The sequence below is a fragment of the Rhinatrema bivittatum genome, chromosome 1 (assembly GCF_901001135.1).
Source record: "Rhinatrema bivittatum chromosome 1, aRhiBiv1.1, whole genome shotgun sequence".
Classification (NCBI taxonomy): Eukaryota; Metazoa; Chordata; class Amphibia; order Gymnophiona; family Rhinatrematidae; genus Rhinatrema; species Rhinatrema bivittatum.
In genome coordinates this window covers 698,019,891-698,032,725 of record NC_042615.1, presented here as the reverse complement: position 1 = coordinate 698,032,725, position 12,835 = coordinate 698,019,891, and the positions used below count along the sequence as shown (strand labels likewise).

The 12,835-nt window shown below is 38.4% G+C and overlaps 1 protein-coding gene across 4 annotated transcripts in view; it reads left to right on the top strand.

The window, feature by feature from the left end:
* HOMER1 (homer scaffold protein 1) overlaps window positions 1-12,835 on the top strand; it is a 365,230-nt gene that overhangs the window by 336,448 nt on the left and 15,947 nt on the right. For all 4 annotated transcript variants that reach the window (XM_029575555.1, XM_029575541.1, XM_029575549.1 and 1 more), the window contains 2 exons: window positions 6,473-6,583; window positions 7,029-7,109. In XM_029575555.1, coding sequence (XP_029431415.1) covers window positions 6,473-6,583; window positions 7,029-7,109 — 192 coding nt within the window. The remainder of the gene's footprint in view (window positions 1-6,472; window positions 6,584-7,028; window positions 7,110-12,835) is intronic.

Here is a 12,835-nt window from a genome sequence, read left to right as displayed (position 1 = left end):
TGCCTGGTGCTTTATATAACAGAGCATTTTGAATTTCCTGCAGCTAAATAGGGGTGTTAAGCATGGTCAGTTCCTCCGGAGGCAGCTAAGGCAAATTTGCCTTCTGGAGATATGTCTGAACTTTGTCCTTCCCACAAGGTTCTACTGTGTAGAGGAGCTGGTAAAATTCCTTAAAGATTTCACATATCTGCTTCCCTGAGTTAACAATTGCACCGGCGCTCGAACACATTGCAGACATAAGTTTGGAACCAGTCCAATTTTTGGTAACAACCAGAAACCAATCTATTGATAAAATTTATATTTACGATACTATAAGCTCTTTTTTGCTCTCTAGTATAATGTTTTTTAAAGCGACCTGAGTCGCTGAGAATTTACCTTATTCACCAGGGAGGGATTTTTTTTCATACAACTCTGTCCTTCTTCAATTGTCTCACTATTTATTTATTTGTTTGTTTTTATATACCAATATTCGTGGTAACATCATACCGATTCACAACATGTTGGTAACACAGAATTAGTTACAATACATCAATAGTAGTAAAATATACGTTAACATAAAGAAAACATAAAACAAATCAAAAATAGAAATAATAAAATAAGATAGAAACATTAATATAAAACTATTACATCGCCGTATGTATAAGGCCTCGGGAATAATCGAGATATCAGATTTGCTCACGTGAATGCCTGTTGAAATAGCCAGAATAGCCAGAAATAGAAGAATTTGAAGTTTTCAAATTCTTCTTAAATGTCCGCAGATTACCCTTGAGCCTTAATTCAGATGGTAGTGAATATCATACTTTGGGACCTGCTAGAGATAAAGTGATCTCTCTTACGCTATTTAAATGTGATAGTCTGAGAGATGGTATTGTAAGTAGACCTGTATTTGCGGATTGCAAATTCCTTTGAGGTGTATGGAATTGAAGAGCTGCATTGAACCATTCAACTTTATCATTAAATAGCGTTTTATGGATTAGGGATAGAACTTTAAATTGGATTCTAAATGAGATTGGCAACCAATGTAAATCCTTCAGAATGGGTGTTATATGATCATATTTTCTACTATTCGTTAAGATTCGTGCAGCTGCATTTTTAAGGAGTTGGAGGGGCCTAATAGTAGATAATGGAAGGCCTAACAGAGCATTACAATAATCCATTTTTGAGAAAATCAGCGCTTGTAAAATGGTTCTAAAATCATTGGTATATAAAAAAGGTTTTCGTTTCTTAAGACCTTGAAGTTTAAAAAAATCCATCTTTGATTAACATATTAATGAACATCTTTAAATTAAGTTCACTGTCCAGGATAACTCCTAAGTCTCTTACTTCATTGACTATGGCTTGTCTCGGTTGTATATTCTTTATCTCTAGTATTCTCCTATTGTCCATTTTATTGCAGATTAAAAGGATTTCCGTTTTTGTTTGGTTTAAAGATAGACTCATATGGGCTAGTAGCTGTTGAATGGAGGCAAGATATATTTCCCATAATTTTAGAGAATTCTCGAGAGAGCCAGAAATAGGAAGCACAATTTGAACATCATCAGCATATATGTAGTAAGTTGATCCTAGTCCTGAAAGCAGTTTACATAAGGGCACCATATAGATGTTAGTGTTGCAGATAGGGAGGACCCTTGCAGTATACCAGTAGTGAGTGCCACTTGTTCAGATTCGAATGTTCCAATCTTAACTTTGCAAAATCTATTTTTCATATGATTCAAACCATCGGAGTGTTGTATTTGAGATACCAATTTCAATCAGCCTATTTATCAATATTTCATGATTAATCCAGCATAACTAAAAGAAGATTTTCCACAGTCCAGCCCTCTAAAGACTGTGAGGGAGACAAGCAGGGTCTCCGTACTGAAAAATGTACGAAAGCCGAATTGTGCAGGGTATAAAATAATATTATTATCCAGATAGTCTGTGAGTTGTTTATGTACAACTTTCCCAATTATCTTTGCTAAAAGGGGAGATTTGACACAGGCCTAAAATTACTTAGATTGGTTGTATCTGCATTCGGTTTATTTATTTATTTATTTATTTAAGGCTTTTATATACCGAATTTCTTGATACAGATCAAATCAACTCGGTTTACATCGAATGAAGCAGAAACAATAACCAACCATATAACAAGACAATTTGAAGGAGCATAAAAGTTACATTCTAACAAGGTTGCCTTAACTGGGAGAAGGAAAAAAAGAGGGGGAGAACGAAGATAAATTACTATATACAATAAATTACTATTTACAATGGAGAATGGGAGGGAGGCATGATAATTCTAGATCAGACTGTTGAGCTATTAGTAGGGAAGGCTTGGCAGAATAGCCATGTCTTCAATTTCTTTTTAAAAGTTAGTAGACAGGTTTCCTGTCTGAGGCCCGGGGGTATAGCGTTCCAGATGGAGGGTCCTGCGGTAGAAAATGTCCTGTCTCTGATGTTAGCGTTAGCGGTTTCTTAAGAATTGATTAAGAATGATGTTAGCGGTTTCTTAAGAATTGGTCTGATCACAGCGCATTTCAGGTTTTCAGGGAATTTTCCTTGATTCAAAGATAGATTTATAATTTTATTTTATTTATTTATTTAAACATTTTTTATATACCGGCATTCGTTGTGGACATCATGTCGGTTTACAATAAACAATAAACAGGTTAAGATTGGAAAATTACATTGTAACAGGGAAGTCCAACTGGGATGGGGGGTAACGATAGGAAGCTAGGAAAAGATAGTGCAAACAAGAAGAAAACAAGGTTACTCATGTGGGATATAATAAGTCATTAAACACAAATCAGGGGACTGGCCCGGGAGTTGTAACCTGGCAGAATAAAAGGTGGAAGCTCTTTGCATGCTTTGCTCAGAGCTTTCGGAAATTCATGTCAGCAATTGGTCTAACAATGATATTAGGTGCTGATTTTAGCACTTTAATTGGGATCACATCATGAGGATGGGCCATGGGATTCTTTTTTTTTTAATTAATATCTCTATTTCTGAAGATGATACATTTTCGAATGTAAACCATATTTGGTCGCTCTAGTAACAATACCTCCTTCAATACCACTCTACATTTCCCAGTCACATCGAAAATGATCTCGCCTCTCAGAACCTTAGCCGTCTTCCAATATAAGACCACTGTACTTTCATGGGCTGCATTATTATTTGAAAATAGCTCCCACGTTTTACGTAAATCTTTAGCTCAGGCGATTTTTTACATATAGGCTTATGGACTATGTTTGCTTTTATTGGAACCTCTCTGTTGGGATGCCTTAACTCTCCTGTTTCATTAGTATCCTTCAAGGATACATTCCTCCAAACCATGCACTGCTGAGTGACTGTTGACTTTCCCCCTTGTTCTAGTTTAAAAGCTGCTCTATCTCCTTTTTAAAAGTTAGTGCCCAGCAGCTAGGTTTCACTATATAGCCCTTGTTGGGAATTATACCTATATGACGTAATGTGTGATTAGTGTCCACTGTGCTGCACAGGGAGGCAACTGAGTGGTAGAAATCTGGTTTTAATTTTTTGGGGCAACTTTGGGAGGAGGAAACTGGTCAGATTAAATTGTTTCAAGACTTCAGAGATGAATATGAGATAGCAGAAGAGTCTGAACTTTCCTATCAAAGGTTTGTGGAGGAGCTGGAGGGATATAGGAGAAGAGATGGGAGCAGAAGGCTCTTAACCCAGTGGAGAAAGTAATTGTTTGGGAGAAAATGCCTAGCAAGGAATCTCAAAATTGTATAAGGCAGTTATTGGCATCTCAGATGAACCAAGATCCCCCTCTTAAAATAGTAGAACATTGGAATAGAGATCTACAAGTGAATTGGAGCACCAAAAACTGGACAGCCATATGGAAAAAGGCACATTAGCCATCAATGTGCAGCAAGTGAGTGGAGCTAATGGTTAAACTGCTTCACTAAATATATAGATACCCAGTTTATTAAACCAAATTTGCAGCTGGTGTTTCAAATCTGTGTTGGAGGGGATGTGGGCAAGTGAATACATACCTGCATGCATGGTGGGCACGTCCTCTGGTAGAGTATTTTTGGCAGCAGGTTAGGGCAGAGAGAGAAGCTGCATGCTGAACATGGAATTAATCGCCATTGCTCTGTTTACTAGGCTAGTGGGGACATCATAATCTTAGTATGGCAAAGAGGACTCTAGAGGATCATTTGATACATGAAGGTAGGTTCATGATAGCTACCCTTTGGAAATCCACTCCCACATTAGCCTGCTGGTGAAGGCCGGTGCATGAAATAGCTCAGGTGGAAAAGTTAACCTACATGATCCAGAGACGTCTGAATATGTATGATAAGGTTTGGGTGCCTTTTTGAAAGTATTGGGAAGAGCCAGGTAGGTAATCCAGGAATTAAGAGTGATGGGAATTTAAGCCTGTGACGATATGAGGCTTATGTGTATCAATGTGGAGGGTGGGGGTGCCTATATTCTGGATCTTGAAGGCTATTTTGACATCAGGAGAACTGGACATGGTATTAAACCTTATTATACTTTGTTTTGAATATTACTGGTTATCTGCTGTAGTGGCAAAGAATTGGGACAGAGCAGATGTATCTCCCACATGTTTGTGATGGTTATTTATGTGACTTGAAAAATGCAAATAAACAGTTTAAAAAAATAAAAGTACCTGGAAAGACACCTGCACCAATAAGATTTTAGTTTTATGGTGAACTAAGATAAGATGAGTGTGGTTTAGGAGATAAGATGAAATAAGAAATCAGGAAGTAACGGGGTATTTAAATCACATCTCAAAAAAAACAGTCATGTGGTAAGAGAGCAGAACATGAAGAAAGGATTAAAGACAGCAGACCAAATGAAGGGATGAGAAGTGAGATGCCTGACCAAATGGAAGGAGCTGAAATCTTTTTTGACCTTAAAGTAGGCTTAGCCATACGTCTTTTTGGTAAAGGGCTGTTAGGTGAGAAATACTGTTGCTTCACTATTTTAGATTATGGTAATGCTTTAATATACTCTGCTAGCTTTAATTTAGTAATTTAGGCTTGTGTGAAAATGTTTTTGTGTTTTTTTGCTCCTAAGCTTGTTTATTATTTGCTTCCTTTTACGGACAGAGATAATAAAATTATATTTCATATGGCTTAGTGCTTAGCATCTCAGTTCTGTTAATTGGTAGAGAAATTCTTAAAAACAAGTTATGGATTTGTAGATACTGGAGTTGGCACCAAAATTGAATCAGTCCCCTTAATAGAGAGCTCTTGCAGAGAGATTTGAATTTATACTCTGATAGGCCTCAGCCCCATCTATAGCCTATTTTTAATGGGATTAATTAACCCTTTGAAACCTCTGACATAGGGTGAGGTATGCTGTCTCTAATCAGCCACATACAGTACCAAGTTGAGATATAGTGTTTAACTTGTTTCAGCTCTGTCAAAGCAAGTCCTAACTTTTAATTAAAGCTAGCATGCTTAACCTCTTATTTTAACCCTAACTTGTAAATTCAAGCAAGAGAATCCTACTTTTTCCTTTCGGAAGTATAGAATGATAAAATGATTAAATAATGTAAAAGGGAACATTTAACAGCTTTACCTCCCCACATGGTAATCCAACTCTCAGCAGCTCATTCTGCTACAGACTTTTTCTGCTAGAATATTATATCCAGTTCATGAGACCACATCTTCTGGATAGACAGATCTGAGGCACTCCAGAGCACGGCTTAAAAATAGTGCAGAGTCTATGCCTTAAGCTTTTTGAGGTGAAACTTGAAGGATCTAAAATTAAGTTGTTTATCTGTGATGGGTGTTCTCCAAAGAGTGCAGTAAATCAACCACAAATACCCTTTTGCGTCGCTAGTCATCCTGCTTGTCAATAGAAAAATATATTTACCCTCGAAGAGTAGGCAGGTAGGTTACGACAGAGACATTCACATGCCTCAAAGATGCAAATGCATAAGTGGAAAGCATTTTTAGTGTAAATAAAATTCCAGATGTAGTCATTGTATGAGGTTGAAAGGGGGTAGATTTAGGAGCTACGTTAAGGAAATATTTATTCATAGAAAGAGAAGTAGATGCATGGAACAGCTTCCCAATGGAGATGGCAGAGGCAAAAATATTAGAATTCAAGAAAGCAGAGGATCCTTATTTTTGGAAAAAAGAGTAGTAAGTAGATTCTGTAGTATTGCTAAAAAGGGAAGATGATCAAACTAGATGGGCCTTGCATCTTCATCTGCTATTATATTCTGTGTTTTTCTTGACACCATAGGCACCATCATTTTGTTTAGCTTAGTTTATTCTAATTAAATCTGTACCAGTGATATTTTCAGATGACCTCTAAATTCTTTAAATTGATACCTACTTGCCCTGATTATAATTTGAGTTAATTTTAAAAACAGCTTTAAGGCTAAATAAATAGGTAAGTGTATATTGTTAAATTCTAGTAGTTCCCACTTAGTACTCCCAGTGATGGGGGGATATACAAGAGAAATCTAGCTTCAACATTGCTTTTATTTGTACAGGTGACGGAACTGGAGTGTCTGAGCAGTCAAGCAAATGCAGTCCACACACACAAAACAGAATTAAACCAAACAATACAAGACTTAGAATCTACATTGAAGAAAAAAGAAGAGGTATTTTTCTAATGTTTTCTCCGGGAACCTAATTTTAGCAAGTAACACATTTAGAATATAGCACATAAAAGAGAGAACTTCATTCTGTAGAAGTTTTCCGTGAACTCGTGTCTAGTCAGATGAATACTGTAGATGAATAGAACCTAATTCTGTATATATATATATTTTGACTTTCATCCCTTCTTTCTCATAGCTATGTCCTTGTATATATAATAATAATGGACAGAATGGTTTCACAGGTTGTCAATGCAGGCCACTTTTTAAAGCATTTTATCCAACAATCTTGAAATGAAGCGTCACCAGTGTAGTATTTAAGAATTTTGTATAATTATGTTGTACCGATGCACATATCATTGTGATGCTTTGAAATAAGTTGTGCTGATGAATGGAATCCTGTAAAGTCAAGCATTATTCTGTTGAAATATTTTTTGGTGTGTATTTTCAGGAAATAGAAAGATTAAAAGAAGAAATTGAACATGCTAGAGAGCTGCAAGCACAGAGGGATTCGTTGACCCAAAAATTACAGGTAACCTATCCCTGCATATTAATTTGTATTCAAAATTAAACAGCTAGAGATAAAAGACAACTATTGATTTCCCTTCTGTAGCAACTAATGCATGGCGCTGATTCATATTTATAAGAAGAAGTGCCCAGTATTTGGGAGAAAATTTTAGATTTGATACTACTGCTTATAACCCACTAATTGCCATTTGTGACAGGAGATGAGGGACAGTGACTGCAGAAAAGGCATCTTGGGTCTTCATTCCCAACGGCTGGGGTATCCTGCCTAGATAAGCTTTTTAACAGCCCAGCCATTGCAGCAGCATTTCTTTCACCAAAAAAAAACATGCCCTGTAGCTCCTTGCAGAGTTCAGCCCCATTTCTTCCAAGGGGCTGCGATCACTGCCACTGCAGTGCTCTTAATCCCTGCTAATCTGATAAATTGGAGAGGTATCAGGGGAATTGATCCTGCATGGCAGCACTGCAACTGCTGAAAACTTTTAATTACTTATTTCAGGATTACCTGTGTAGACATACCAAAACCTAAACCATATCTTCATAAACGATCCAGTCAGAATAGCAGAAAATGTGAAAAGCTTTATAAATACTGTATATAAAGAAATGTATTTTGTAAATTGTTTAGCACTGCTAAAATTGCAGCACATGAGCCCCAAAATATTGGATTGCCTGTTTTCTGGTTCTTTCCCCCATTGCTCTTATTTCCCAGATTCCATTTTTATATTCTACAAGGGTACATTTATTTTTGTTTATATATTTTTTTTGTTACAGGATGCCAAGATAGGATGGAAAAGTATCTACCAGATGCTATTTTTCTAAAAATTAAGACATTTTTTCTACAAATGATTTTTAAAAACAAAAATACTGTAAACCTAAGCCAACCCGGTGGCAGTGATGTGCACTGCCATGCAAAAGGGTTCCCATTCTGCTCCCTGGATGTGCTGGGGATGCTGTAGAAGTAGCACTCACAGCCCCCAGAGGGGGAGGGATTATGGTCATCACTCAAGGGTAACACGGTGGCAGAATTCGTGGCCTACGATTACAGGATTTCGGAGGGATCCCTGGTGCATGACCCCTGTCTGAAAGGCTATCCTTGCAATGACCAAACTAGGTACACTGGGGGAGGCAGGAAGAGGTGGGTTGTTTTAAAAGGAAAAAAAAAGGGTAGGCATTGTACACCTTCATTAACCACAGCCTGCTTGAGCTGCTGTGTAACTAGTCAGTGGATACATCTTCTAAAGCAATGTTAAGTAAATTACCTTTTAAAGGGAAATTGCTTTTGGGTAATGATCTCATAGGCTGGATAAGCATTTTGGGGACAAGAAGTTACTTAAGCTATCAGATCCAGGAAATCTCAGATGGGAGGTTCTAGTAGACCCAAATTTAGAAAAATGAGACAGTACTGGCCAGGGAAGATGTCCTACTTTCAGAAAAAGCACCTTAGCAACAAATCACAATTATTTTTTTTCTAGAAAAAGAATCTCTGGGGACAACTGCATTTCCAGCATTGGGGGTCCCAAAAGTTCCCAGTGAGAATCAAGGGGCCCACACTCAATTTTTTTGGGGAGTGAATGCATATAACAATAGATCAATGGGTTCTGTCCAGTATAAGAGACAGTTATGTCTTAGAATTTGCACACTATTTGAAGGAAGGCTTCGTAGTATCTCACTGTTACTCTCTGGAAAAGAGAAGAGCAGTAAGGTCAATGTTGGAACAGCATCTCTGGTTGGCAACAGTAGTCCCGGTGATGAGGAAAGAATGGGGCTAGGGCAGGTAGTCCATTTATTTTGTAGTTCCAAAAAAGGAAGTTAAGTTCAGACCCATTCTAGATGTCAAGCGAGTAAATGAGTCTTTGAAGGCTCTGCATTTCTGAATGCAGACTGTTTGCTCTGTGATGATGACAGTAAGGAAAATATAATTTCTAACCTCTTTGCATCTTTCAGAAATGTATCTCCACATTCTAATTTATCCTTCACACTAGCAGTATCTCAGATTTGCAGTCCTGGAGGGCCATTTTCAGTTTCAAGCACTTCCCTTTGGATTGACAACTGCTCCAAGGACTTTTTCTAAAGTATTGGTGGTGGTGGTAGCAGTGGACTTGTGCATAGAAGGCATGATGGTTCATCCCTACTTGGATGATTAGTTGATACAAGTGAAATTGAAAGAGAAGGCCAGATATTCAACAACCAGAGTGGTACAATTGTTACAAGATCTGGAATGGGTGATAAACTTTGCCAGGAGCAAAGTAGTACTTTCTCAGATACTGGAGTACTTGAGGGCTCTCTTCAATACTCAGCAAGTTAAAGTTTTCTTGACAATAGACTGAAGAGCCAAGTTTATGATAAAGGTTCAGAATCTGTTGAAGTCTCCCGGAGTTTGGGATTATTTACAAGTGCTGGATTCTATGGCAGTGACCCTAGATATGGTTCCAAGGGCTGTCTTATCAGGTTGGAGTCCACAATCTCAAGATTTTGAGTTGAGATTGAAATTAACATTGGAAGCCAGAGCCAGCCTTATGTGATAGATCCATAGCTTAGAATCTGTCAGAAGGAGTCCCTAGACTGGGTGATTGTAAAGATGGATGGCAGTCTCGGTGGCTGGTGTGCACATTATCAGGGCAGATTGGCACAAGGTCTCTGAAATCCCATAGAGGCATCCTGGTCAATAAATAGTCTGGAAATGAGCTATAAGAAAAAAATCTACAGATGTTTTGTCCTGTGGTTCGGGGCAAATCGGTAAGGGTATTCTCCAATAATGCATCACCAGTGGTGTGTATGAATTGCCGAGGAGGCTCGAAGAGATGCCTGTTGGCTGTAGAAACAGAGCTTTTATTCAGATGGGCGCAAAACACCTTCAAGCACTCTTGATCTCGCACAACATGGCAATGGAGATTAGTCAAGCATATTATCTGTTGTCACACACTAGATTTTAGAAAATTGGAACTTACCGACGCAACTTTAAAAATACCACGCATATGGGATGAACCAAGTTGGAATCTCATGGCCATGCACCAGAATGCTAGTGCATTCTGGTGCATGGCAATTCCAACTGAAGGAAATAAAAAGCATCAGCAGGAATAGATGCACTCTCTCAATGGTTTTGTCAAAGCTACTTGTACATGTTTCCACCATGGCCATGATAGGTCACGTCATACAGAGGATAAGAAAGTATCTAGGTTTGATAATTCTGGTTGCTCCAGATTGACTGAAATGACCTTGGTATGTGGATCTCACCAGGCTCAAAGTGGTGGGGCCTCTGAGGTCAGAGCAGATTCAGGATTTGTTGCATCAAAGGCCTATTGTCTTATAGGATCCAGCTTCCTTTAGTCTTGTGTCCTGGCTATTGAGAGGAAAAGGTTGAGGAGCAAGGGTTATATGGGCAAAATAGTGACCACTCTCTTACAGGCAAAGAATGTCCACTTCATTAGCTTACATTCAAATCTGGAAACCTTTTGAGCTTTCATGTTTGAGTGCTGGGGTTTCTCTTTTTAAAGCTGTGGTTCCCATAGTTCTGTCATTTTACAGAAAGCAGTGTATTTGAATTTCTTAAAGACACAAGTTGCCACAATTATCTGTTATGGAGGAAAGTACAAGGAGTGTCCTTAACAGCTCAGCCAAATGTTTCTTGTTTCCTTAGAGAATTGAAACATTTTCATCCACTGCTTCATAAAGAGTTCATTTGGTTCTTCAGGCCTTGTATCCAGCTCCTTTTGAACCAATTAAGGACTTGTTGCCTAAGACAGTTTTTCTGGTGGCTATTTGTTCAATGAAATGTATTTCTGAATTGCAGGCTCTTTCTTGCATAGACCCATTTCTAAAGTTCTCAGAAACAGAGGTATCTATTCAGACAGTCCCTTCCCTTTTGCCAAAGGTTGTGTCTCCGTTCCACCCAAAACAGTCCATGGATCTCCTAGTGTTAGACAAACAAATGAAAGAGAATAGTGCAGAAAAAACTGGAAGTCCACACAAGTTTTGATGGTTTTCATAAGATATTTACTTGGTTCGGCAACTCCACTATTTCTAGAAAATATAGCATCATATTAAAGCAGGTTCCCCGACACGGAACCCGTGTTTTGTTAGGAGGGACAGAAATCAGCTTGCCAAGTCTGAAAATACAAATTAGAAAAAACACACAGAATGGCACATAATAACTAAAGAAACAAAAACATACCTGTGTTATTTTCTACATGAAAGATGGCCGGGAGTGCACAGGTAAGGTAAAACAGTCATCCATTTAACACTGGAAAAAATGGCGCGAAAAGCGCCAACCAATCAGAACTTTTCACGGCATTTTTTCAGCGTTAAATGGATGACTGCCTTACCTGTGCACTCCTGGCCATCTTTCATGTAGAAAATAACACAGGTATGTTTTTGTTTCTTTAGTTATTTAAGTGACCCATCACTATTATGTTCCACACTGTGTGTTTTTTCTAATTTGTATTTTCAGACTTGACAAGCTGATTTCTGTCCCTCCCGACGCAGCCTCGTGGCAAAACACAGGTTCCGTGTTGGGGGACTTGCTTTAATATGCTATATTTTCTAGAAATAGTGGAGTTGCCAAACCAAGTAAAATATGTTATGAAAACCATTGAAACTTGTGTGGACTTCCAGTTTTTTCTGCACTATTCTCTTTCATTTGTTTGTCTACTACGTGCAGAACTGCCTTCCTCCTTCTGTTTGTGGATTATCTCCTAGTGTTAGGAAATATGAGTTGACAGGAGAGTTTAAAGATCTGCATATGTTGGATGTTAAAAGATCTTTGCTCAGACACTTAAAGGTGACCAACTCTTTTTAGGAGATCTGATCATTTGTTTATCCTATTTGGTGGTCGAAAGAAAGGAGAGAGAGCCTCTAAAGCAACTATTGCTTGATGGATTACAAGAGATATTGGTTCAGTTTAAATTTCTAGGGGCTTGTTGGTCCCTGAGGACCTTAGAGCTTACTCCACAAGAAGTCAAATGACTGTGAGTGGAATGACAATAAGGGTCACCTGAGAAGATTTGCAGGGCCATGTGGTTTTCCTTGCATAATTTTTCAAAGCATCACAAATTGGATCTACATGTTAGGAAGTTTGCTTCCTTCCGGTCCAGAGACCTGAAAACAGGGTTGTCCATCTCCCTCTACCTGTTTAAGTGTAGCTTGGTACATTCCATGTGTTCTGGAATGATCTGAGGGAAAGATAAGGAAGGGAAAATTAGGTTTCTTACTTGATCATTTTCCTTCCTTGAGTCCAACCAGACCTGTCCAAGGTCTCACTCTTATTAGCCACCAACCTGCTGTATAGATAAGACTATTCATTTATTAAGTGTTTAGTTGAAGCACGTTGAGGTCAATATTCAAACGCTAGATAGCCAGATAAGTAGAATTTATCCAGCTCTGTAGTGGCAGCTGAATATCCGATTTTGTTCCGCAGCTGCTACATAGCCAGATAAGACACTTATCCAACTATTGGAATAGCTGGATAAGTTGTGGGCTGATCGGGGTGGTGCAACTTAGCCAGATAAGTTATCCAGCAAAGTAGCGATATTTAGCCTTGGGCAGATAACGTATCCGGGAAAGTTAGACCTGCTCAATAGCAGGTCTAAACTTAGATGGATATGACGTGTCCACCTAAGTAGCTGCTGAATATCCCATCTAAGATAACAAGTTAGATTTTTAATATCTATCCCCTAGTGCTAAAGGACCATGTTGAATCTCCCCTGTTCATTAGGGGCAGGGGGGAGTTTGATATGG